Consider the following 27,715-nt stretch of genomic DNA (forward strand, 5'->3'; position numbering starts at 1 on the left):
GTCCATGCTTATGTCTTTATGATGTTTAATTAACTTAAAAATCCTTTAAAACAAGTTCTTTATCTCCTGTCTTGCAAACCGTTTCCTCCTTCCCCAGGAAGCCCTGGCTATCTTTGGCATTCCCACAGGTCTGTGTTTCAAGGTGTGCCTGGTCTGAGGCCAAGGCTCTGGGAAGCAGGGTTGGGTTACTAAAGACAGGAGAAGATGGGAGAGAGGTGAGTAGGTCTGCCCCCTTCCTTTCCAATTTCTGTTTTTAAACTCCATTTTTACCCCGATACATTTCTGGAACTTGGCTTTTAACTCTTCTTGCTCTTAAGCAGTTTCCATAGTGCTTGGGTCTCATGGTTTTCTTTGAAATGCTAAGAAAATTCCTAAGTTCCTTCCAGCTCCAGAAACCTTCACTAGACCTTTAGGGGACCCTCGTAATGGAGCTGCTTTAGAAAAACACTTTAATTAGGTAGTGACTGAGTCATGGACGTGCCCAAAATGGCTTCTCAGTGGTCTCATAGGACCAGAGTGGCTGAGAGTGAAATGTCTCCCAGCCCGTGCTGGATCTTTGCATTTTATACAGATACAGCTGTTCTTGGAGAACTCATTTCTCCAATAAAAGACATCTTCCCCCTCATATGCCACATGTTCCTTAGCATTTGTGTCCACGATGTGGTACCACACAGAATACGGTCTACATACCATTATGCCAGCCAGAATAGCCAAGTACTGTCTAAACTGGCCCAGTGTTGGAGCGCCTGGGTGGCTCAATTGGTTAAGCCACTGCCTTCGGCTCAGGTCGTGATCTGGGGGTCCTGGGATGGAGTCCCCCATCAGGCTCCCTGCTCCTTGGGGAGCCTACTTCTCCCTCTGCCTCTTCCCCTCCCCCCTGCTTGTGCGCTCTCTCTCTCTCTCTCTCTCGTTCACTCTCTCTCTCTCAAATAAATAAAAATCTTTAAAAAAAATAAACTGGCCCAGTGTTTCTCCAGACTGGGCACTGTTAGTACTCTAAGAGAATGTGTTTAGAGAATCTCCTAGTTATTCTGACTTCCTTCTTGAGGTAACTTCAGTTTCTATTTTTCCTATTGTTTCCTAAACTTGACCTAGATATAAAGTGGGTGTGATGTGTTGAGACCTTTCTAGGAAGGGTCTGGTGACCTGAGCTTCATTTTCTGAAACTCACTGTACCAGACTGACCTTTTTATCCTTGCAAGTGTACCTACACAAAGTTGTTTGTGAAAGGAGTCTATACCAGAGAAAAAATCCCTTTTGGTAGAGTCTGCTGATTTCTCTTATAAGAGGCCCTTAGATCGAGGGCAGTTCCCGTGGTTTCTACTGTATGGGTGACCTGAATGGAGGAGTGTTTTTAAAAGGTTTGTTTGGTATGGATTGATATTGTAATGGAAAGCATAATTTGGAATCCTGGCCTGTAACTCGCTCCTTTGTTCTCCAACCCCTGAAATGTACGTGTGCGTCAATAAAGCTTTCTCACTTGTCAAGTGTTTGCATTTGTTAGTTCTGCTGAGGCTTTTCTCTCTGATGTCCTCACCTACTGCTGCTGCTGTTCAGTGGTTTGAAGGAGAAGAATCAAAGTGACAAATGCCCTTCCCTAACCGTACACTGTACTGATTCAAAGAAAATTTCCCTTTCCCTACGGTTGCTGCCTGATAGCTCTGCTGAGCTCTGATCTATTGACCTTTGTGTTTGGTATCTAGGGAGAGACCTGAGAATCCATCTTAAAAGTGACACCACTTTTCTTTCTCTCTCAAGTATCAAGGGAATTCCTTCTCTAGTTTTGTAGTCCCCTATCACTAGGAAGGAGAGAGCTGTGTGTATATGTATGAGCACAGGGGAAGGAAGATGTTCTCTGCTGTGTTTCTTTCTGGATCCTTCGCTGTCTCTAGGAGGTAGGGCCTTTTTCCTTCACTCCTACTATCATTATTTAGTTTTGAGAAATAAATAACACAGATACTAAGCACCTCATCTCAGAAATAAGGCCCTGGGTTAAGAAACCTGGGTTTCTAGGGAGAGCCCAAGTGATTCTTGACCTCTTGTGCAAAAGACATTAATATGTATTAGATGTCTTTTGTGTACGAAGCTTTATGCTAGGCACATTATATATTAGTGCCTTAATTTCTCCAAGCACCTTATGAAGTAGGAAAATTTCCCTTTTTACAGATGAGGAAAGTCAAGTCCACTATTGCACAACAGAGTTGGGATTTGAATCAAGGTCTGATTCTGTGTATCATGCTACTTCCTGCAAGGGCTTTATATGTGTTATGGGCAAAGAGTCAAAGGAAGGGATGACTCCCTTATTCTAAAATCTCTCAAGTAAGTTTAGTCTACAAGGTAGGATAATCAGAATGCTTTGGAGGTTACCTAACCAGCTGACTGAATCAATAGTTCGTGCACGTGAGTGTGTAAGTGTGTGTATATGTATGAGAGAGACAGACAGAGATGGGGATGGGGGTAGATGGGAGGCAGAGAAAGAAAAACAGATATGTACAAGGCTGGGGTGAGGCTTTTCTGGCTGTGAGCCTGATTCTGCTGTGGCCCCCTCCCCCTACTTGAGGAGCTGGAATTTCTTGAATCATAAGGCAAAAGAGGCTACAGTGAAACTTTACCTAAAGAAAGCAAGACTGACTTGCCTGACTACTCAATAAAATGAAACAAAACAAAAGCTTCTCAATTTTTCGAAGCTAGAGGAGCATTTCTATGCGAGAGTCAGGCCCAGGTGGAGACTCGGTTCAAGTTGTCATTCATGTTGTCATTTGGGCCTTTGACCTGCTAGCACGCCCTGGCTTGCCACTTGAGGTGTAAGTGATCAAGACAAGGCGGGGCATTTATTCTGATTAACATGCAGTCCTTGCCTTTGGAACCACAGACCTCGTCTGACCAGAGATTTCCCACATTAGCTCATTGTATTTTGTCTTCTGCCCATAACTTGTCTTTTGACTTTTAAGCTCTTGGATTTCCCGGGAGGGAAGAGGGAGAAGGGGACTTTTTTGCTCCAAGTTTGATCATTCGCTCCATGTCCTGGTCCACTGAGCAACTGCCTCACTTGTTATTTTTGCATTTTACAAATGAGTTTTCCACTAAGCCTGCAGTGAGAACAGCTTCTCTCTGACTCACTACTACCCCGCTGTGTTCTGGGCTCGTGATTGATCTATGCCCCATCCCTCTTTCTTGGGTTGAGAGCTTCCCAGTTCCCTCTTTTCTCCTGGGTCCACCCCCAAGTCTTGTGTCTGAGTAGGATGATATAGAGAAGGTGAAACCCTAGTCTGTGCTTGGAGCAGTCAGCTGTCCTTAAATGAAAAGTCAAAAAAGTAGAAGCAGTACAGCATAATATTTAAGAACAAGGACTCTGGAGCCAGACTGCGGGTGCTTAAATCCCAACTCTGTCACTTACTAGCTGTCTGATCTCGGGTGAATTGCCTAACCTCTCTGTGCCTCAATTCCCTCCTCCATGAAATGGGAGTAATAACAGGACCTGCCTTATAAGGTTCTTGTGAAGATTTCCGAGTCCGTTGATAGACTGTTTAGAATGGCACTCGGTACATGGTGAGTGCTCAAGCATTAGCTTAGCCTCACCACTCACCCTGCTTTCTTCTCTCCTCTCATTTTCCACTGGGGACCCCCTAGGCAAAGCCGAAGGACAAAGGCTGCCGAGTCTTAACCAGGACATGGGGTTCCCTGAGTGTCAGCAAGAAGGTTCTCGGACACACCGTACAGTGTTGCCCCATTTCACAAGGGCCCAGCCTCAAATTTACTTTCAGGCCCGGCTCTTAAGGCTTGACTCCATGCTGCAGCGGCTCCTACCTGCTCTGTGCTCACCTCTTGAAAGCAATCTGAGTAAGTTAAGACATGAGGCTGAATTGGTCTCTTTGTTTTTGTTTTTTTCCCCTTCTCTACTAGTTTTACAGAAGCTTGGAGTGATGGTTTCCGGGTGCCCTAGGTCATGAGCTGGGGGCTTCCCTGAGGAAGGGACAGCCCTGGCTGCCTTTTGCTATGGAACTGCAGGCTCAGGAAGAAGAGACTGTTGCCCATGAGCCAGCTGGAGGGGCCAGGACAAAACATTCTGCTCTGGCCTGATTTATCTTCCTAAGCGGCCTCCCATGGCCGCATTCTCCTTACTCTTAGTTGAAGCAATGGTTAACATAACATTTGTAACCCAATCCCCTCAAAGGGCAAATGACAAGCTCAAGAAGGTCTTGAAGCTCCCTCCCACAGCCTCCAATGATAGAGCTCCTCTGTAGGGGAAAATCCAGCTACACTTGCTTGCTTACTTGTCCTGGTTGTCTGTTGTGACAGTGCTGCCCTCTGCTGTCACCTCAGGGTAGAGGAACCATTGAAACCAAGGCCGATTAGTGAATGAATCGAGAATTTACTTATCTGGAAGACTTTGGAGTGCAGCGCAGAGGCCCAGGTTGCGAAAAGAAGACTTTCACCCCACAGCCCATTGTCCAGGACCTGCCCCCAGTCCCTGCTTAGCTTCGTATGCTCCTCGAGTGCTACTTAAAGCAGAGACTTGCTTAGGGAAACTATTACACAGCCCTACAAAGGGGCCTGGGAATGTCCCAGGATTGGTGAATCTCACCCACCTCAGAGTCCTGTCCCTAGAGCCGTGGGGAATCACTTCCTCCTTTTCTCAGGCCCCAGCTCCAGCTGACTAGGGGAGCTTTTCCCTTGACCTCCATCCATGCCCTGGCTCAAGTTCACTCGCACATGTCCCTTTGCTCCCGGCGCTGGATCAGCTCCTGGTTGCTCAGTAGGTAGTCATCAATGAATGTGAAGATCTCCTCAGGGGTGACAGGTTCCATGTAGCGTTCCCGGTCAATTCCCTGCTTGTCAATCAATACCATGTTGAAGTAGGAAGGAGTGAGACGCTGAAATTGCCTAGAGAGAGGAGCCCACGACGTGTGAGTGAGACCTTGTCTGCGCTTCACCCCACCAGGCTCTACTACACTCACATTTCACGGCTCTCCTCATGGACTAATTCCTTCCCTACCTGATCTCTTGTCCCCACCCCCTCTCCTACCTGTCTCAAGCCCCTTTGTTTTCTCTCTGCTCAGACCCTAGTCTTGCTGTCCCTTTGCATCTGATTCTGCTAAGCTGTCCCTTCCTTACCCCAGATAGAGCAACTGTGTTGATACCAGGCTAGGCTTCCCTCATAGGCCCCCTTAAGCAGAGCTATTACATATAGCAATGCGGGCTGCACAGAATAACTCCAGGGAGCACCAGTCGTATGTACTATGATGCGACTAGTGTTTTCTGGAGTTGGGCTGGGCATAACCTGCACAACTGTACATGGCAGCCCTGAGGTTGATTAATATTACCTGGTCAACTCTTCTATCTGGAGAAGCAAGTTTGCAGTCTCCTTCCTCTGCGTGTTTCCCAGGCTCTCCCCTACCTGAGACTGAATCTTTCTGTCCCCGCTGAGACTGAGCCCTAGAGGCAGGTATCGTTTATAGAACAGAGAGCAATGATAGCTTTATTGGCACTGAGTGTATGTGCGGGCGTTGGAGGGGTGATAATGGATAGATAATGAGAAAAGTCCACTTCTACAACCTGTCCCCTATAATCTTCTCTTCGCCCAGGGTCCAGAGGAGTGTGATTCAGATTTTTAGTGCCTAAAAGATGCCTTTTGCTCCTTTGGAGACTGAAGACAAAGAGATGAGGCCATGAGGCAACAGAATCAGAGGATTCTCTGAGTCACGTTTGGGTCTGAGTCACCTGAGGTGCCTTATAAAAGCATAGTCCTGGGGTGCCTGGGTGGCTCAGTCGTTAAGTGTCTACCTTCAGCTCATGTCACGATCCCAGGGTCCTGGGATGGAGCTATCCATGTTGGGCTCCCTGCACAGCGGGGAGCCTGCTTCTCCCTCTCCCACTCAACCTGCTTGTGCTGTCTCACTCTCTCTCTCTCTGTCAAATAAATAAAATATTCAAAATAAATAAAAATAAATAAAAGCACAATCCAGAGGTAGTTTGGGGTGGAGCCTGCTCATCTGTCTTTTATGCTCTCCCCCCTGCCCATTTGATTTTGATATTCTACCACTCTCTGGTTTTACCTAACGCATCCAGAGAGTTCAAACACGAGGCATGCCTCAAGATGGTAGTGTCTGCTGATTCTCCCCCAACCCTCCTGTTGCCAGTGTCCTGCCCAGCGTTGCTCCCCCGCTTCCCTGTGGCCTCCAGCCTGGACCTGAGCTCCTCGATGATGTTGGCTGATAGCTGTTGCTCCCGGATGCGCCCCACCTCCTGAGGTGGCTGCCCCACCAGTTCAATGATGGTCACGTGACGCAGGTCCAGTCCACAGGTGCATTGCTGGGAGAGAAGAGAAGGTTTGATGGAACAGGTTCTTAGACTCAAACCCAAGGCTACTTAGCTGATTCTTCCCGGGACCACACTGAGGCAGTGTAGGAAAGGAGGGGCTTCCCCCCCAACCATCATATTGTGGGGTTCAACAACCTCTTTCCTCTGTTGTTCCTGAAGCATTTGCCCTAACGGCATTTCTTTTATCCCAATGAAATGTGCCAAACCCGTCACACTATGCAGTGTAGAAAAGCTAAATGTAATTGATAGATTGCAGGAACATAATCTCTCCTTGTTTAGTATTGCATTGGCTTTAACCTACATGGGTCCTTAACAGATGGCTGTGGTGATGTGATTATGATGGCTAGTGTTTATTGAACACACATACCTAATGCTTTACAGGAATAAGCGAATCTTTACACTCCCCCTAACAAGGTAGGTGGTTTCATTCCTCTTCTGTAGGGGACAAAGTAACTTGCTCGAGTTGGCATGACAATAAGATGCTGAGCCAGGATTCAAACTGAGGGCGTATACTTGTATGCTCCTTACCACTAGGCTACATGGCCAGGGCCTTCCCTCAATCTCCAGGATTTCTCCAAAGTAGGGCCAGTGCCCTTTTCGTTACCTTTTGTTGCCTTCCTCACCCTGGGCAGGATACCCTGTAACTCTATCCTGGCTCTTTGTCTTGCAGGGTCGCTTCTTAGCCAGTTACCTGGAGTGAGGTTTAAAGCAAGAGTGAACACTCCGGGGCACCCAACCCCTTATTTAATCTTTGGGCTATTCCTCTAGTCCTGACCCTCAGAATCACTGTCGTTACTGGCTGCTTCCTGTTCTTGTTCTTGCTTTCTGTTCAAGCTGAGGTTTTGTCTTTGTCTGCCCTTTTTGGGGGGTGGGCGGGAAATTGCTGGAGGAATGAGGTCCTTTTTGGTATGGACACCCAGGATCATCCCTTTGTTAGAGCTGCTGCCATCATGGGCCTCTGAATAGTGACTTACCAACTTCTAAGATTTAACCTTTAGAGATCCCCCTAAATAGCATCTTCTCTTACCTGGGTATCTAGCCCCTTGCGGCTCCTCAGAGCCATTTCTCTTAGTCCTGTCAGTACCCCCTGAATTCTCTTCAAGAACCTTTTTATAAGACCCAATGGGTATATCTATTGTGTCTTATCTACCTCTCCCTCCCCCACAAATGGTTTTGGCTAGGTAAATCTTAGTATGTTAAAAATTGTCATGCAATTCCCTAATTTTTCCTTCGTTTCTGCTACTATCGTGGTTAAGAGCACAGATCTTGGAGTCAGACTGCCTGGGCTCAGTAAAAACATAGCAGTTTTTAAAATGTGCTAAATCTGTCCACAGTAAAACTGATCACATGTTGCCCACAAAAAGTTTGAGGAACTAGGGTTTGTGCTGCAGAAAGAACAACTGTTTGCTTTGAAAGAGGTAAGGGAGTAACGGGGTGGGCTTAGGGGGTAAGTAAAGGAGCTAAGCCCTACTTAGGGGATGGGTCTCACCTGCAGCATAGAGATCTGCATTTTATAATATCGGTTGGAGGGATCAGGAGCTGAGATGATGAGGAGTCGCTGTTTCTCATAGAACTGATCCAGAAGGCCAGCGGCAGAGTTGACATTGACATTAATCTTCATAGCTAGGGCAAGAGCATACGGTCAGTCAGAGTATGGCCTTATCCTTCATCCCAGCACAGGTAACAACACCTTGAGGAGTTGTAGTCCTTCAGGTTAACCCTTTCTGGTTGTTTCTGCCTTTCCTTGGGGGGAAATGCTGAAAGAACACTTGGAAATTTTGAACCCTTCTGATTGGGGGAGGAGTCCCCTATGGGGGGGGCATTAGCCCTTAAAAATAAACACATCTCAGAAACCCCCATTCCCACATCATACACATTGCTAGGGGACCACTGTGCCGTACATCAGGAGAGATCCTCCAAAGTAGCCCTGATCGGTACGTCTTCTCTCCCCAGCCCCCTGGTTTCACTCACGGGCACAGATGGGTGGTGATCCTGACCACTGGCGGCTGGACTGGCAGACCCGGGAGGGGGTTCCTTGGCGTTCATAACCTCCGTCACAGTGGTATTCACAGGTGGCACCATAGTTGTCCCCTGCCGAGGTGCAGGTGAGGTAGCCATGCTGTGGCGGTTTTAGCAGTGGGCAGCGTCTCACTGTCAGGCAGGAGATCAAGTTAGGGGCTATGGTATCTCTTTTAGGGACAAAAAGTTAAGAGGGTGCCCAGGCTGTGTTTTCTAGACCAGGAGACCCAGGAGGATCAGAATGAATGGCTTCTCTGTATTTTCAGTGGCCAAGGGTGGAGCCAGAATTTTCCTCCTAAGGAATTAAATCTGAAATGCACACAACGGTGTTCACAAAATCTGGAGGTGCAGGTGAGTATACACATTATCATAAAAAAGACTATCAATCTATAAAAAAAAAAAAGTTTGTTTTCAGACTCGGTGGACACCCTGCACAAAGATGACCACCTTACACAATTAATTTTAATATCAAAAATAAATTGGAGAAGACTTAAATATCCATCAGTGGTAGAAGTGTTAAGCAAGCCAAAATATGTTCTTAGAAGTAGGTTATTATGTTGTCATTGAAAATGACTTCTGAAGATATTTTAAAAAGCATGAGAAAACTACTTGTGTGGTAATGAAAGTGAAAAAGGGCGATCTAAGATTGGGTGTTCAGTATGATCTCAACTATATATTTTTTTTAAAGTCTATGTAGATAAAAGACTGGAAGGAAAATACCAAAAGATTAACAATAATTGCCTCTGGATTATGGGGTAATAGATTTTTTTCCCCTTTGTATATTTATTTCCAAAATGTTCAACGATGAGCATGAATTATTTTTATAATGAAAAAACCAAATCAAAACAATACGACACAACCCAAAGAGGAAGAATCAGGCAGCCAACACCACCAATTTCAACAGAGGTCAAAGACTGAGGATGAAGGCTGATTAGATTTGATAATCAGAAGACTAAGAAAAGGAACAAATACAGAGTATCTTCATGAATTTTATCGAGATTTAGAATGAGAAAGTCTTGTTGGGGAGTGAGGGTTTCTGAAGCGTGTATACCCATGTCGTGCAGCTCCCCGAATGACCCTGTGTAAGTGAACTTGTTTTTTCCCCTCTCCCAATATAAAAGGGGCATCTGTTTCGGGCACAGAGGGGAGAAGGTTGTGGCAGGCACGTAGAGGGTCAGGGTAAAGCAGGAATAATGAACAATGTAGAGATGGAAGACTTCTTTCTGACCTTGTACTTTCACAATGAACTTGCAGCTGGCTCGGTTATAGGCTCGATCGTAGGCAGTGTAACGAATCACATGCTCTCCTTCGGGAAAGTGAGAGCCAGGCTCAGGGCCCCGAAGTGTCACCCTGCATGGGACCGGGTAAGAGAGCCACTGAGGAAAGAGACTTCTTCGAACTGGGGTCTGGGGTACACCACTGTGGCATCAGCCTGTGCAGTGCAGTGTGGGAGGCCTGAGAAACTGCTGGGAGGTGTAGGGGGAATCCATTACTCACCTGGTGATAGTCCCATCGGCAGAGTCTTTCACCAAGGGTGGGTCCCAATATACTCGAGCGGTCAGTTTCTCCGGCTCTGCCATCTTCTCACGGGAGTGGGGACAACGGATCTTGGGGGGATCTATGTCTGCCAAGGTCAGAAATCAAGTGCTGACTCATGGGCCCCCCTACCTTCCCTGGAGGGAACCCATAGAAGCAATACCACACTACTGGGTAGGTAGGAGATGCACCCTTGGCTCAAGACGCTCAGTGAAAGGGGCAGGAAGCCCAGCTCCCGGGGAAGTGATCCCTTTGCGGAGCTTGTGCCCAGGGTGCCCCCCTCATAGCGAGCAGGAATGCCTTCTGTGGTGAGAATTCCCCATCTTCTGTGGCTATAATGCCAGGGTGGCTCTTTGCAGCAGGACACGTGGGAGTGACCACCATTTACCTACACACACGGGCTCGCCTCCGCTCCATCGGCCATCTTCCATGCAGATTCGGCTGCGGTCACCTTCCAAGTGGTAGCCACTGGCACAGCTGTAGTCACAACGGGAGTCAAGGAGCACCCCGTTTGTGCAGGTGTAAGTACCACTAGTGATGAATGGCAGCGCATGGCATCGCATCTCTAAGAGAGAACCAAGTGGCAAGCTCAGTGGCCTGTGGGACTATCTGGAGGTGATGCCTGGGCATCTAGCACAAGGAGAACCATATCAGAGCCAGTAGAAAATACAGAAAACCCTACCCCAAACTGTCCTTACATTCTTGTGCCCAATTGCCTTTTTTTTTCACCTTATAAAACACAGCAATGCTCTTAGAGGCCGGGGGCCATCTTCAAGAAGTGAATTACTTGTCCAAGTGCATGGACTTCAGAATCACACCCAAGTTCGGATCCCAGCTCCACCTCTTACTAGCTCTGTGACCTGAGCAAATTACCTCATCTCTCTCTGTGTCTCAGTGTTTTCATCAGTAAAATGCGGATATTCCATGGGATTGTTGTGCAGATTAAAAGAAACAATGCATATAAACCTCTGGACTCAGGGCCTCAGCAGCTGTTTCAGATCTTGTTCCTCAAATCCTAGATGCTCTTTAGCAAATGCAAGGCCCCCCCTTGAGTATAATTTTGGGGTTACCACAGCACCCCTCAGCTGAGGCTCACTTCCATGTGGAAGCAGGCTCGTCTTATATCTGGGTGAGAATACAAGTCAGACCAGTGCCTGGAGGGCCAGACTTGGTGGTATTTGATTAAAGAGGAATCCATGGGCTTTAGACACCACATGTGCTAGAAGTGGAGACTGCTTCCATGAATTGATTGTGAGCCTGACTGTGAGCTTGCCAAAGTCTAGTTTGAGATACCTGAGACTTGAGAGAAGTAGGCAGGTTATACTTTAGGTTATCTAAGTTCTAGCCCTGTGTAGGTTCGATTTTTGGAGCTTTGAATAAAGAATTCTAGATAAGCTATGTTCGTTTGGCTTCTTGGCCAAACCAGAATTGAAGATGAGTGCCTTTTATGTTTTCTAATATCCTCTACTTAAAGACCTACAGAAAAATGACTTCCTTGAAATCAAGGCTAAGGAAAAAGGTTTGTCTTTTCAGATGAATTTGTTTTCTTAGTATAATATGACAGTGAAAATGATCCAAGGTGTTTGCCCTTTTCTCTCTAAAGAGGAAGGACAAAGCCAGATCCGTGTTCAAACGTAGTAATTAACTCATTCCAAGCACATGGAAATATGTGTGCCTTCATTATTTTAAGTGATTTTATGTTCATTTATAGACATATTATTTTAATTTTGTAAGCCCAATTCAACTTCATTTTGGAAATGATGGGGTCTAAGTCCTAAACCACAGTACTTACGAGCACCTAGAGGCGTGTGGTGGCTTCCTTTTTTTTGGCTATCAAGCCTCCCTTTTCCTCCACAGCATCTTCTCTGACCAATGCCATTTCTCTCTAAATGCTCACTGCCATGCATCCACTTACACTGCATTCACGTGCACACATTTGTGTTTCTACCTCATTAGTCGATAAGCAGCCTGGGAGTAATGAAGGAACTGAGTGAGCTCCTGACGAGACCAATATGGGGTCCCCCACATGTGGCGGTTCTACAAATGGCATTGAGTGACGGACATATGGATAGACAAAGCTCAGCTGCCAAACGTGGGTAGGCTGTAGAGCTTGAATAAGAGGTAGGGATGTGGCAGCTGAGGGAGACATGATTTAGAATGTGTGTATTAGTATTTCCACATTCTAGCCTTGGGGATTCTTCTTGACTTTCAGAAGCAAATGAAGAATAGCAGCTGTCTCGTACTTTCACTGCCAAGACCGTCTAAGGCCTTGGGGCAGGAAGTACAGCAGTTTACCATGAGTGGGAAAGAGTCTGAGACCACACACATCCTTGAGAGCTCTAGAGAAAGGCCAAGGTTCACATTAGGCCCCAGGCCCAAACTTTATATGTACTCCTGGACCCTCTGAGTCAGAAGGGCTGGTTGTTGCTTAAATGCCCATATTGCTTGGGCAATAACCACAGGGAGAGAAAATGAGCTAGAATGTTAGGATGGGGAAAGGGCCTGTAGGGCACCTGTGGAAAATTCTCAATTTGCCCTTGACAGAGGGCATAGTGACGCCTCCAAGCATATACCTGCAAGTGGCTGACTGGCTGGACGGCCTCTCCCATAGACACATGTCAGTATATTCACACACACCACTTACGCCTGCAGTAGGCAGTTCCAGACCAACGGCGGCTGGGCAGGCATTGCACCGACCTTCGTCCGATCAGTCGAAAGCCCCGGTCACAGGAGAGCTCACAACGAGTACCCAGGCTGCTGTGATAATTTCCTCCCCTCGGAGAGTAGCATGTGGCTTCTCCATCCTGGATATTTAATGTATAACACCATCGGGGGACTGTAGCAATAGAAGAAAAGTAAGCTAGAAGTCCAGTCATCAAGACAGCGTGGTATTGGTGAAAAGACAGACACATAGATCGATGGAACAGAATAGAGAGCCCAGAAATAGATCCACACAAGTCTGTCTGTCAAAATGATTTTTGACAGAGGCGCAAAAGCAATTCAATGGAGGAAAGCTAGCCTTTTGGACAAACGGTGCAGGAGTAATTGAACTTCCTTAGGCAAACAAAACAAAACAGAACAAAACAAAACTTCAGCCTAAGTCTTATACAAAAGTTAACTCAAAATGTATCGTGGACTTCAATGTAAAAAATAAAATTATAAAACTTTGAGAAAAAAATAGGAGAAAATCTCTGGTATCTAGAACTAGGCAAAGACATCTTATAGACATGACACCCGAAACTCAATTCATAGAAGAAAAACACCACAAAATTTAACCTTGTTAGAACTAAAAACTTTTGTTCTGTGAAAAGCATTGTAATAGACAGGAAAAGTCACAAACTGGGAGAAAATCTTTGCAAACCACATATCTGACAAAGGACCAGTAGCTAGAATATAAAAAGAACTCTCAAAACTCAACAGTAAAAAAGCAAACAATCCAGTTAGAACGTGGACAAAAGACACGAACAGACATGTCACTGAAGAGGGTATACTGATAAGCAAATAAGTACATAAAAAGATGTTCAGCATCATTAGTCTGTAGAGAAATGAAAACTAAAACTACCACAAGATACCATTATATACCCATTAGGATGTCTAAATTTAAAAAAAATGCATCAAATGTTGGTGAGGATGGAAACTGGAACTCTCATACACTGCAAGGGCAAATACAAACTGATACCACCACTTTGGAAAATATTTTGGTAGTTTCTTATAAAGGTGAATACACACTTGCTGTGAGCCCCTACAATTCCACTTTATGTATTTACCCAAGTGAAATGAAAACCTGTGGGGGCGCCTGGGGGGCTCAGTCGGTTAAGCGTCTGCCTTAAGCTCAGGTCATGATCCCGGGGCGGGGGGGGGGGGTCCTGGGATTGAGCCCCGCATCGGACTCCCTGCTCAGCGGGGAATCTGCTTCTCCCTCTCCCTCTGCTGCTCCCCCTGCTCATGCTCTCTCACTCTCGCTCTCTCTCAAATAAATAAATAAATAAAATCTTTAAAAAAAAACAAAACCTGTGTTCATACAAAACACTGTACACAAATGTTTAAAATATCTCAATTTGTAATTAACAAAAGCTGGAAACAACTCAAATGTCCTGTGGCTGAATGGTTAAACTAACTGGTTTATCCATACAAAAGAAGGAAGCGCTGACACACGCAACAGGATGAATGAATCTCCAATGCAGTTTGTGAAGTGAAAGAAGCCGGATTCAAAAGTCTGCGTACTATAGGAGTCCATTTATATGACATTCTGGATTAGGAAAAAATACAGGGACAGATCAGGAGTTGCCAGAGATCAGGAGAAAAGGTTGGGGATAACTTCAAAGGGGCAGCCCTGGACAAGTTTTCGAGGTGATGGAAATGTGGTGGTGGTTACCTGACTATATGCATTTGTTGCAACTCATAGAACTGTACGCCAAAAAGAATGAATTTTAAAGTAGGTAAATTTAAAATGACTAAAAAAAAAATTAACACAAATATATAAGCTAGAGAGAGGAAGGGAATGTGATACCAAAGAAGGCTGCTTAAGAATGAAAGATCCCAGTTCAGTACTGAGCACAAAAGATAATAGAGCCCTTAAATTATAAAGACATTAGAAAGATGCCTCATTGGCTACACAAAATAAACGACTCTTCAGTGGGTTCAGATTTTTTTTTTAAGATTTTATTTATTTATTTTGCCAGAGAGAGAGCACAAGCAGCGGGAGCGGGAGAAGCAGGCTTCTCACGGAGCAGGGAGCCCGCTGTGGGGCTCGATCCCAGGACCCTGGGATCATGACCTGAGCCGAAGGCAGACACTTAACGACTGAGCCACCCAGCTGCCCCCAGTAGGTTTGGATTTTAAAGGAGCACATATAAGCAGGCATGCCCAGGGATGCATACATAGGATGACACAGATCTTTTAGCCTGGGATTGGGAAGGCTAAAGCCCCAGAAGAGCTCATTCAATACCCAAATCCCAAGAGACAAAGAAGGAGCGGCTTTAAACAAACAAACAAACAACAAACAAAGCACATCAGGAGCTAAAGGAACAGAGAGAGAAAGGCTAGGAACCTCTGCTTGAGGGCAGCTGGCAAATGAAGACAGATGATAGTGAGAAAACTATCCTCTAAGCAACATGCTTGTGGCTTCCAGTGTTAGTTTTGAGCCTGTGCCTACGATACACGACTGCCATCTGGGGACACCATCTGCAAATTACAGAAGGTCTCTTAAGCACTATAGTTGCAGAGCTGTTGATGATAATGTCACCACTCAACGACTCTACTTGGGAGGCGGGGACCCCAACAATCACTCCCATTCTCTTGCTTGCCTATATTCTGCCAAGGAAAATACACATCAGATTGGAATGAATGGAACAAGCAAGCATAGGAAAGGGAGATATAAAGTTCAGGATAAACGCTGAGATGGTAAGAGAGGGCCTCGTTATTGCAAATAAGTTCAAATTTGCTGGCCCAGGGGAATCTTAGCGTAAAGAAAACACATTGGAAGGCTGGAAACGAGAGAAAACACTCTTCCAGTTTTGTTTTTGCCCCAGCTTTATTAAGGGTACAATCGACGAATAAAATCATATACATTTAAGACGTACGATGTGCTGTTTTAATGTACATATACATTGTGAAATGATTACTGCAATCAAGTTGATGAACACATCCATAATTTCACAGTTACCATTTTTTCTTTTTTTGTAGGGACCACCCGGAAGATGTAGTTTCCTAGCAAATTTCAAGTACGCAACACAGTATTATTAACTAAGGTCACGGTGTTGGACATTAGATCCCCGGAAGGGGGAAGGTAACCTCTGGGAACCACAGCCTGGTGAGGCTGACAGCGCTGAGAGCAGCGGGTTCTAGAATATTTAAACACAGGCTTCTGAGAAGTTAGAAAGAGAAATGGTTATCTCCATGTGCCTTGAAAAGCAAGTAATTCCGGACTGACCTCATTTCCTTTTTTGGGTAGGGTCGCCAGACTGGTAGAGCAAGGTAAATGGTGGGTACACTATATGACAATGCCTTTCAGGCCATTGATGTGGAGGAGATGAAGACATACGTACAGGAGAGGTGACAGTACGGCTGTGGAGATTTACAATTGGTTGAACAACCGTACCCAAAGAATGCTGATGGAAAACTGAAACTAAGGATGTGGCTAAAAATTCCATGGCAAAAATGTCCAGTAGGAAGTGTGTTAGCCATTTATTGAGTAGCTGCCATGAGCTGGGCACAATGCTTTATATATGTATATTTTTTATTTTCACATCCATCATTTCATGCAGTTCCCAATGGCCCTGTGAGATAGGTAGGTGTTTATCCCTGTATTGCAGATGGGGAAGTAACTTGCCCGGAGTCCTTCAGCAAGTAAGGGGCAGAGCTGGGATTTGAACCCAAGCTTTGTCTGGCTCTAAAACCCCTTATCTTTTTCTAATCACACTATCTATCGCTGCAGCATGTTAGGCTGCTATTTGGAAGTATAAATTTACATTTTTTGAATAGGTAACATAGCCACATGATTTGAAACACAAAAAGTATAAAAAGTTACATGGTCAAGAGTCTCCCTCCCATTCCCTGCTCCCATGTCTACCCCCACTTAGTCCCCTTCATAAAGAACCACTGTTAATTGTTTCTTTATGCATATAAAGCAGATCTTGCTCTAGATATTTTTTACCCCCCCTTCTTTTTTTAAAAAAAGATTTTATTTATTTGAGAGAGAGAGCACACGAGCAGGGGGAGTGGCAGAAGGAGAGGGAGAAGCAGACTCCCTGCTGAGCAGGGAGCCCAACGCAGGGCTCGAACCCAGGACCCTGAGGTCATGACCTGAGTCGAAGGCAGACGCTTAACCGACTGAGCCATCCAGGCGCCCCTACCCCCTTTCTTTTAACACATAGAGTAGTATATTATGCTACTGTTCCCACCAATGTTTTTAAAAATAAACTTAACAATGTGTTTTTTTTTTTTTTAAGATTTTATTTATTTATTTGAGAGAGAGAATGAGATAGAGAGAGAGAGCATGAGACGGGGGAGGGTCAGAGGGAGAAGCAGACTCCCCGCTGAGCAGGGAGCCCGATGCAGGGCTCGATCCCAGGACCCTGGGATCATGACCTGAGCCGAAGGCAGTCGCTTAACCAACTGAGCCACCCAGGCGCCCCAACAATGTGTTTTAGAGACCTTTTCATACCACTACATAGCAAGCATGCAATTTATTTAAATGAAATAACATTTATAAAATACACAGCGCAACAACTGGCACACAATATGTGTTTGTCCAGGGTGATATTGCTGGAAGGTGGAGGGGCTGGGACTTGAAATTCAGACCCATGTCCTCTTCTCTGTGCAGCTGTCCACCTATCTCGTTTTGCTGATTAGAAGAGAACAAAGTGCTGACAACAGAGGTGAAAGGGCCTCATCTGTGATTATCTTCAGATCACCCAGGCAGAGTTACCAGCTTGCCTAGGGCTGAAGCAATATGCTGGAAAAGCAGTGCCCCCAGAGGACTGAGGGCATACCTCAGACAAGGGTTTCTGACTCCGCTCCAGGAGTCAGGATAAGGGAATGAAAGAAAGTTCAAGATGAGCCAAAATGGCACCAAACTACATGGTCAGCTTGCTCTAAAAATCACGATCTGGTTTTTACTAGTTAACTCTTTTTCTTTTTTTAATCTTTTTTTTTTTTTAAATGATGGGTTATGTTTTTGATGAAAGAGACGGAATGAGCGTGGCTCAGAGTCCAACAGACCGACCTGGGTCTAAATTCCTGCTCTGCCACCTCTGAGCTCTGCAACTTTCTAAATTTACCTTCCCTGAGCTAAGTTTCCTGATCTGTAAAATGGGGATACTGAACCAGTGTCATAGGGCTGTTCTGAGAATCACATGAAATTGCATGTGTAAAATATATCTAACCCTGGGAATGATATTTCTGAAATCAGTGTCTGGGTTTGAGCCACCAGCTCATTTTGCTTCAAGCAACAACACGCTGCTACCAGACTTTTTTTTTCTCTCTTTTTTAATTAACATATAATGTATTATTTGTTTCAGGGGTACAGGTCTGTGATTCCTCATTCTTACACAATTCACAGCGCTCACCATAGCACATACCCTCCCCAATGTCCATCCCTCAGCCACCCCATCCCTCCCACGCCCCTCCACTGCAGCAACCCTCAGTTTGTTTCCTGAGATTAAGAGTCTCTTATGGTTTGTCTCCCTCTCTGGTTTCATCTTGTTTCGTTTTTCCCTCCCTTCCCCTATGATCCTCTGCCTTGTTTCTCAAATCCCACATATCAGACTTTTTTTTTTTTTTAACAGAAAGTCTCAAGCACTACAATTGCAGAGCTGTTGTGAAAACACAAAGACCTTACAAGGGAGGCTGGGCTCTCAGGTTGTATTTCCCAGCCACCCCATCCCCGCTCAACAGTGATAACCTTACTCAGTTTTATGTCCTGAGACTAAGTTACAAAAAGAGTCATGAGACACTTCACCCCAAGGCCAAAGGCCACCACGTCACTTACATTTTTCTAAGGAGCTTTATAACATTTAAAAAGAACCAATGATACAGGTTAATATTAATCATAGGGCTGCCAGACCTCCCGTCTGTTGCCTTTTCCCTTCTACTTCTCCCATTCACAGTTTCCTACAATCTGGCTTCTGTTCCCAGGATGCCAACCAGCCAGTAAACATTTCTTGAGCACGACTTTTTGCATAGCTCTGCAGGGATATCATACATGGCTCCTTCTGTTAACAGGTAACTATTTTGTTGAGGGTAACAAAAAAGTAAACCTAAGGGGCAGTACATGATGAATGCCAGATGAGTGGTCCACACAATAAATATTTATTTTAGAGGAAGTACATAGTAGGTACTCAGTAAATATTTATTGAATAAATGAATGGAAGGGAATGAGGGAATGGATGAGGGAAAGCTCAGTGTGGGCTAAAGCTGGCAGGGACCAAAGTAGAGTTCTACTAATCTGGCTGAAGCATAGATTTCATGTGGAGAGAAGGGGTAGTGAATTCTCAGCCTGGACAGCTAGACTGAGGCCAAATTCTGTTAAAAATGGTCCCAGTGGGTACCACAAGCTAAGTGGATTGAGAAAAAAGAAAAAAAGAAATGGTCACAGTGGGCCACTAGGTTTGGGGAAGGGAAAAACATGAGTCAGAGAATCCAGTTAGGAGGCAATTGTCATTATCCATGTGTGAGGTAATAAAAGTTTTAATCCCATGGAGTAATAAAGAAATGATAGTTCTTGGTGAATGACTAGTGAGAGGTGATGAGGAAAAGGGGCTATTAAAAATGCCATTGATGGAGAAAGGGGAACCCTTTTACACTGTTGGTAGGAATGCAAACTGGCGCAGCCACTCTGGAAAATAGCATGGAGGTTCCTCAAAAAGTTAAAAATAGAACTACCCTATGATCCAGCAATTGTACTACGAGGTATTTACTCAAGGGATACAAAAATAGTGATTCAAAGGGACATATGCATCCCGATGTTTACAGCTGCATTAATTATGGAAAGAGCCCAAATGTCCATCGACTGACAAATGGATAAAGAAGTTGTGGCATATATACATACATATATAAATATATATATACACACACAATGGAATATTCATCAGCCATCAAAAAAGAATGAAATCTTGTCATCTGAAACGACGTGGATGGAGCTAGAGTGTATTATGCTAAGGGAAATAATTCAGTCAGAGACAGACAAATACCACATGATTTCACTCATATGTGGAATTTAAGAAATGAAACAAACAATCGTGGGGGGAAAAAAGGGAGAGGGAAACCAAGAAACAGATTCTTAAGTATAGAGAACAGACTGAGAGTTGCCAGAGAGGAGGTGGGCGGGGGATGGGTTAAATGGGTGATGGGTAGTAAGAAGGGCACTTGCTGTGGGGCGCCTGGGTGGCATAGTTAGTTAAGTGCCCGACTCTTGGTTTCAGCTCAGGTCATCATCTCAGGGTCGAGGGATCTAGCCCCTTGTCTGGCTCTGTGCTCAGTGTGGAGTCTGCTTGAGATTCTCTCTCCCTCTCCCTTTGTCCCTCCCACTTGTGCTCTCTCTCTCTCTCTAAAATAATAAATTAATACACCTTTAAAAAGAAAAAAAAGGGCACTTGTTATGATGAGCACTGGGTGTTGTATGTAAGTGATGAATCACTGAATTCTACTCCTGGATCTAATATTACACCATATGTTAACTAACTGGAATTTACTTTTATTTTATTTTATTTTATTTTAGAGAGAGAGAGAGAGCATGAGTGGGGGGGAGGGGCAGAGGGAGAGGGAGAGAGAGGACCTTAAGCAGGCTCCATGCCCGGTGCGGAGCCCAGTGTGAGGCTCGATCTCATGACCCTGAGATCATGACCTGAGCCAAAATCAAGAGTTGGAGGCTTAACTGACTGAGCCACCCAGGTGCCCCAACTACTGGAATTCAAATAAAAACTTGAAACAAACAAAAATGTCATTGAGCCATTTTTTTTGGAGAATGATGGTATTATTATCAAAAGCAGGAAGGTCAGCTGGTTGAGCCTTTTTCAGGGAAGATGAAAGAATTTAGTTTTAGATATCTCCAAATGGAAGTTTCCAGGAGCAGTTGGAGATCTTATCTGGGAGCTCAGGAGACATGACAGGGTTGTATAAAGTTCACATCCATGCCTCATTGTCTCTTGTCACCACTAGGAGAGCCCATCTCCTTTCTTGGCTTGAACTATGACCAGAATAGTGAAATGCCATGGAGCCCAAGTATGTGGGGGGTGGTAAGAAGAGAGGAATTTGCTCATTGTTGCTGAGAAACTAGAGAGATTGAAGTTCCAGAAGGGGCCATATGATTTAGGCATTGGGAGAGAATTGTGATCTTCAAGGAATGTTGTTTCAGCATGGGGATTTGTGGGTGAGTGGAAAACACACCTTAGGGAGTTTAGGAGTTAATAGGAGCTAAGGCAATGAGGCAGTGGGTGTGGGCCATTTGGCAACAAGAAGAAAATGGGTAGAAGGTAGCTAAGCTAGAAAGGACCATAGAGAAACCCAAAGCTCTGATCATTTCTCGATTGAAACTATTTTCTCAAAAGTCACCATTTACCTTCTTCTTGCCAAATATAATATTTGAAATACCCTCAGTTTTTCTCTGCAATATTTGACACAGTAGATATCTCATTCTTTCCCCTTCCTTAAAACTCTTTTCACATGACTTCTGTGATATGATAACTACTACCCAAATCTCCTTCTACATGGCTGACTTCTATCTCTTTTTCCTCTGTTGGCTTCTCTTCTCCTACTCACATCTGTAGATGTCCCCTAAGGCTCTGACTTTTGGCCCTCTGGTCTCTCAGACAGCTCATCCATCTAAGCTCCGTCTTCCTACTTCCCACTGCCTGTAGGGTACCTTCCCCAAACGAATTTTCTAACTTTGTCTTTTCTGAGAGGGGTCTTACAGTTCCCCTAGGTATTCAGACTGGGTGCTTTCAGATATCTGTTTGTTTCTTAGCCTCTTAGTACATTACATCTGGACCAAATCTTGTCATCTCTTTCTTTGAAACATCTCTGGGGTTCATCCTTACTCTCCATTTATTAGCCACTACCCTCAGTCATCTCTGACCAACATTACCATTACTGATTCATGTAATGAAGAGTCTCCCTGACCCAGGCTCTACCTTTCCTGAACCCCTACTTCTGTAGACAACAACAAGGTTGATATTCTGAAATTTCATTGTCATGCCACCCCCTGTGCAAAGATATATGATGATGGCTCCTTATAACTCCTAGCACAACAGCTGAGCTCTTCTGCATGGCTTGCAAAGCATAGAAAAAAAGAACCTTAGAAATGGAAGAGATACTAGATATCACCTGGTCTTACTTGCTTTCTAATGTAGGAGTCCCTCTCTATTCAGCATTCTTCACAGATAGTTCTCCTGCCTGACCTAACAGAGGTCCCTAGATCATGGAGCCTTTCTTAATTTTTGTCTTACTCTTTATATTCAACTTTATTTTCTCTTACTTCCTCCACATCTCATCTCCTCCAGTCAGGCTGGTTTCTTCTTAGCTCCTTCCTCTAACTGCTTTGTTCTTACCTCTCTATCTGTGGCCAACTGCTTTGCTGAATGCCCTCCCCTCCTTTCTCCAGTTCTCAAAATCCACCCATCATTCAAGGCCTAATCTAAACATCATCTTTCATTATCCTTTCCCTGACTTCTTTTTCTTAACTCCTATTGCATTTACTGCTACCACATAGTTTCACACTTGCCCTATGTGTGCTAATTTTATTGCCCTGTCACACATCCCCCACTCCCACCCTGCCCCCAGCAGAATGTAAGCTCCTTGAGGAGGACAAAACCTTACCTTAGATTTTGTATCATCCACAGGCTTACCCTGCACAGGATTAGGCATACAGAAGGTACCCAGTCAATATTTAATGATTAATAATAGATGGGTAGCCTTAGTGCTAAAGAGGTAAGGTCACAGAGCAAGTCAGTAACCAAGTTCATGACTGGCAATCATGGCCCCTGATTCCCTGAGCAGAAGTGTTGGTACATCCAGCCAAGCTGGATGAGGATACTTCAGGGAGGGTCTAGGCCTTAAGCCAGAAAAGACCCTTTCCTGAGCCTGAGAAACAGGGAGGTTTACCTCGGTAGTCTAGGGCAGGGGCCCGGGGGACCTCTTCAGCATATACTTCATTGTAGCTTTCATCTGGGTAGTAGCCCGAACCTACAATGAAAAAGATAATACCAAGATGACATACTAATTTCTCGCTCAAATCCTTCCCAAACTTTCCCCCTATCCAACTTGGTCCCTTCCTGAGGACATGGCACTCCTTGTAGGAGGGAGCCAGGTGGATATTTAGTGGGAAAAATTCTGCCTTGTAAGGCAGCAGAACTATTGTACATAAATCTCAACATCCCAGGTGCATAGAAGGTGAGCTCAGCATCATGGGGGTGGAAGTGACTTACTTGTAGCACAAGAAGCTTCCATTCAAAAGAAAAAAAAAAAAGAACTTCTTGACTATCCATCAATCCCACCAATGGGGGCTATAACTGACCCTTTTCCTTGATGCAACACACAAGGTCTTGGTGAGACACTGATGACCAAGCTCTGAGGATGGACTGTTGTCCCGGGTAGGGGAAAAAATTAGTCTGAGTAAGAGTCTTCCCACTAGTGACAGGCCTGCTCATGGTCCTCAGAGAGAAACAATTCCTCAACCTCCCACTAGCACATAGGGTACCACCCTTTTGCCATTTGGTTGCCATTGCTAGGGCTGGCATGCCAAAGCAGAGGAAGGGTTCAAAAGGCAAGAGGGAATGAGCATAGTTTCATGTCCCGAGCAGTTTGTCCTCGTTTGGAAGAAAAAGAAGGCAGAGTCCTTTGGAGAAATTTCCTGTTCCTCTAATCAGCAGAAGCTTTAGCAGGGAGCGGCTGAGCTAGGAGAACAGTCCCAATCTAGCCCCCATTCTGTTAAGTGGCCCAGTCCCTGGTAGAGGCAGGCCCGTGGCTGTCTGGGAGACTAAACAGTGTGTTCCACCAGACGGCAGGAAATCAGTCATGAATACAAACTAATTGGAATACAACTTAGTCCTTTCCGGAGTGAAGTTTCCGGAAGCTCTCTTTCCAGCCTCTCTGAGCCCTTATGCATGCACAGGAATCGAGCAGCCAGCCATGCCGGAGTCAGAAAACAATTCCTCATTTCCAGGAGAGGGTGTGCTTTCAGGACAGGACTGGGTTTTAATGCAGGAGCCCTTTGGCCTGTGTAAACACTCAGACCACAAGCTGGTCTGCCTCCTCTCCGGGAGGAGGCACAGGGCCCCCTGCACTAAACGGTGGAGCAGAGGGCCAGATGATGAAGCTCCTCCATTCCCCACAAGCCCAGACTGCGGGGTGGGGGGTGTTGGGAAACCATTCCAACCTGATGAACAAGGGAATGAATCAAACTGAAAGTTTGCCTTATGAAATCATGTCTTCATTGGTTTGCCCTCATTCCAGAGGAAAGAGTTCATTTTTTTTCTTTCCCTTTATTATTATTATTATTTTCTGTTTTCCCAGTCCGGTTCCTTTCTTGGCTTTCCTTTATTTCTCCTTAGGCCTCCTGTCCCTTGCTCTCTCTCTTCCCACATGGGAGGGTTCTTTGTGGGCGCACAGGATTCTTGTCAGCTGTTTCAGTTTAGTATTAGCCTCAGAGCCTTACAGCTTCTGTAAACAGGAGACCAGATGTGTGTGTGATTCCCTAAAGGATTTGCCCCAGCGCTCTTGTTCCAGAGTTTGCTTGCGAAGGAATGCCCCGCAGGGAGGAAGCCTCTGTTTACCAGAAGAGCAAACAGGAGTGTCAGAAAGCCTATGGCTTGATAGCAGTAGCAACACCACTGCTAACAGCACTCAGCACGTACTTGTACTCTGTGTTCAGCCCATTACATATGTTATCGTATCGTGTCACCCTAACATTTCAGGGAGGTAGACACTCCTACTGCTCTCTGATATACAGATGAAGACACAGGCTCAGAGAAGTTAAGGGAATAGCCCAAGTTCTCTCAGCAAGGAAGGAGCAGAGTGGGCCTTCCAGCCCAGCCCAGGGTGGTTTGATCCCCTGATACCAGACTCAGATACTCTGCTCAAGAGGGCAGTAAGAGAAAGCTTTGGATAGTATCCAGCAGAGGAAAAAAAATGCATAATCTTTCTTGCGATCCAGCTTTTTTCCTCTGTGTGTAGGATCAAAGGCCACAAAACAACTTCTAGTGTTCCAGAATTACAGGGGGTGTGGGAAAGCTGAAGGGAAGACTCAGTCAGATAATTACAGTCTACAGCAGGGTGCAGAGGTAGCTGGACCAGGGCCAAGTTTGCATCGGTTGGGAATGGGCTTAGGCCACCTTACCACTTTAAGCCTTTCCATTTCCCTCTCTTTGCCTGTCTTGGGGTATTTTATGTTGCCAATATTAAGATACTGAGATGAGAGATAAGAAAATAGAGGGGCATGCTCCCCACATTGTTCTATCTGCTTACCCCTTTTCAGCACCTGGGAAGAGAGGTTTGGGCAGCATTCCTCAGTTCCCTTGTATCCGTCAGAGATTACTGTGTGGTCCCTCCAAATTCAATTGTACCATCAGACCCTCTAAGCACTGCCCTTCACAAAGGTATGGTTGGAAGTGTAACTAATAGTGGGAAACTATTTTAAGATCCACACTAATGCTTGGCTTACGATCACAATAGTCTGACTTCCTGAACTGCACAGATACGCCAATCCCCACTTTATAACACACTGTTCACTTTATTAATATTCTTAACCCTTCCCAACACCTGCTGATTATTCCTGGCTCTTTCTTCTGATTAGCCCTGAATCCACACGTGGCTGCTTCCCTTGTGTCATTCCTATTTGAGGACAAAGCCATGAATAAACAATGTTGGATGCACAGAGAGTGGTCAATAAATAGCTGCTGAATGAATGAATGAAGCAATGAGTAGAGCAGGCTCAGACAGCCGAGCTAGAGATGTAGGGGAGGATTATCAAGACATTTCTGAATTTCTCTCATCATGTAGCCTTCTAAGAACAGAAGGCAGAGGGCGCCTGGGTGGCTCAGTTGGTTAAGCGACTGCCTTCGGCTCAGGTCATGATCCTGGAGTCCCGGGATCGAGTCCCGCATCAGGCTCCCTGCTCAGCAGGCAGTCTGCTTCTCCCTCTGACCCTCTCTACTCTCATGCTCTCTCTATCTCATTCTCTCTCTCAAATAAATAAATAAAATGTTAAAAAAAAGAAAAAGAACAGAAGGCAGAATGAATAGGTTTGTAGGGCTCTCAGAGACCTCGCCAACCTGGGCTCCTCAGAAGGAGCCTCAAGATTCTTGTGGAAGTAGAGAGTGCCACCTTTGCGAACAGCCCTTTGAAAGCCTCAAATGAGTCTAAGTTTTTTTGTTTTGTTTTGTTTTGTTTTGTTTTAAACCGCTCTGTCCTCAAGACTCCAATAGCTCAGGCTTCCACTCTGGAAAAGGTAAAGGCCCTTGTACTCCATGAGGTTTCTTACAAGTGTTGGGCTTCGAGCCATCTAATCTCCACTCCCCAGTCCTCTGGTCTTTGGCTGGATTTTGGTCTTATGTACTTGAGCTGAAGCTAAGGGCAGGTTGGCGAGGACAGTTGCACATATTATCTCCTGGAGACTTGGGGGTCCTTTAACCCCAAACAGTGCACACTCTGCCAAGGGCTTGACTTGAATTTCTTCATCTCAGTGTCAGCCCTTGTGCCTCACCCCCTCCAAAGCCAAGTTAAGCCAGAGAGGGGGAGATGTTTGCATATTTGGTTGAAAGCTTGTTGCAGCTGTCCCAGACAAACAGAGCTACTGCCAAAGGCCTCCACCAGGAGCTAAGGGCAAGTGGAAAATTTTAGCTGCAATGACTGTGGCTGTGATGGAAGCAGTTTGTTATTTACTCATCTCTGGATATTTTCCTAACTCTATTGGTTGGGTCTGACTCCTTCCCCTACTCCTCCCAGCCCCCATGAGGGCAGACACTGCTGGCCACAGAATATTCTTAGCACTTGGAATGCCAGTTGGGCCCCAACAAAAACCTCTGTCTGCCGCCTCATTATCCTTCCTTCATTTCTCTCCCTCCCCCGTTCCCTCTCCTCACTGAGTCTGTTCTTTTCAGCTCCTTATGTGTCTAGGGGCAAAGGATGACACATTCAAGAATCCAGAAATCTTCATCCCTTCTGAAGTAAAGACTAAGCCAGAAGAGACTGGGGAGTTCCTGTTTAAGAGAATGTGACCTGTCTTGTCATTAACATCTTTGGCAGAGAGGAACTATAAAAATCTTGTCCTATAAGTAAGGTCTAGGGGAGAGAGAGGGAGGGAGAGACTGAGAGAGAGGGTGTGGGGAAAGGAGGTTGAGAGAGAGGAAGCTGAGTGCAGAAGCAGGTAAGATAGTGGCCTCAAAACCATGTTGTCCAACCCTCTCGTGTTTGTGCTGATGCAGCCTGTTTTCAAATGTCTCTGGTTTGCCTCAAAGCCTCCCTTAGTAGCCAGTTGTAATGATTAACCATCTTTGTTGTTGCAAATAGTTCTTTATTTAATTTAAGTATCTCTTATTGCAGTCTAACTCTCTCTTCTCCAAGACTTAGTCTAGGCCCTGCCTTCCTTGGAAATAATGAGCAACAGGTCCTAAAACTTACCTGCATACCATGTTGGTGTCACTGCTGGAGTGAGGAAGAGCAGGAGAGATAGAGCTCCTCTTTGGGTTAGTTGACCAGCCATCCTTGAAAGGAGTCGGGATGAGGGGAGGTTAGGGAGATAAGAATAGAGATATGTGGCAAGAAGTACCAGGGAAAAGGAAAATATCTTTCAGAAATCAGCCATCAGTGAACTTCCAAAAGTGAGAAGCAGCAGAAATGCAGGATCTGTGAGGAAGAAGAGAAATTTTTAAATTACTGAATGCTTGTTATATTGTCCCCTTTGTAAGGATCTTCTACCTTATAAGAGTAACAAGACTCTATTTGTTATTTCTGATCTCTTTTCTTCCCAGGAGGAGGATGACATAAAACAATCAATTCTCAATTAACCCTGGTGGGATCAGATGCAAATGTTCCACTGTCCAAGTTATAGAGAGGGACATGGAGGAGTCAAGATCAGGAGAGGTCCAACATAAAGTCGTATAGAGCCAAGAGGGAATCCTGTGATCTAAAGGCTGTCAGTTGATGGTTTCATCCATTTAACTAGTATTTCCTAACCACTAATCTGGGAAAGCATTAGCGTGTATGGACTAAGAGCTCTTGAACTCTGGAGTTACACAGATCTGTATATGTATCCAATTCTGTCCTTATTAGCTATGGGGTCTTGGACAACTTCCTTAACTTCTCCGAGCCTCAGTTTCCTCACCTATAAAATGGGAATAATAAT

General features: G+C 45.1%; 1 protein-coding gene across 1 annotated transcript; it reads right to left on the minus strand.

Annotated features, from left to right (window-relative positions):
* Nucleotides 1-4,703: 4,703 nt before the first annotated feature.
* Nucleotides 4,704-27,073, minus strand: SRPX2 (sushi repeat containing protein X-linked 2). The gene is made up of 10 exons (XM_021695094.1): nucleotides 26,992-27,073; nucleotides 22,477-22,557; nucleotides 12,521-12,712; nucleotides 10,265-10,441; nucleotides 9,838-9,964; nucleotides 9,569-9,690; nucleotides 8,293-8,472; nucleotides 7,811-7,944; nucleotides 6,191-6,312; nucleotides 4,704-4,884 (listed from the first exon to the last, which is right to left on the minus strand). Exons 1-10 carry the CDS (start codon nucleotides 27,071-27,073, stop codon nucleotides 4,704-4,706), a joined length of 1,398 nt encoding a protein of 465 aa, XP_021550769.1.
* Between the last annotated feature and the right edge of the window lie 642 nt (nucleotides 27,074-27,715).

This window comes from Neomonachus schauinslandi, chromosome X (genome assembly GCF_002201575.2).
Source record: "Neomonachus schauinslandi chromosome X, ASM220157v2, whole genome shotgun sequence".
Lineage (NCBI taxonomy): Eukaryota > Metazoa > Chordata > Mammalia > Carnivora > Phocidae > Neomonachus > Neomonachus schauinslandi.

What these genes read in the sequence shown, in the direction of transcription:
- SRPX2 (XM_021695094.1), bottom strand. Translation starts at nt 27,073, where the DNA reads ATGGCTGGTCAACTAACCCAAAGAGGAGCTCTATCTCTCCTGCTCTTC. An exon ending in CCCTGCCCTAGACTACCGAG is followed by an intron (nt 12,713 to 22,476) that starts GTAAACCTCCCT and finishes CTATTGCTACAG; the next exon opens with TCCCCCGATGGTGTTATACA. An exon ending in GTTCATTGTGAAAGTACAAG is followed by an intron (nt 8,473 to 9,568) that starts GTCAGAAAGAAG and finishes CCTGCCTGACAG; the next exon opens with TGAGACGCTGCCCACTGCTA.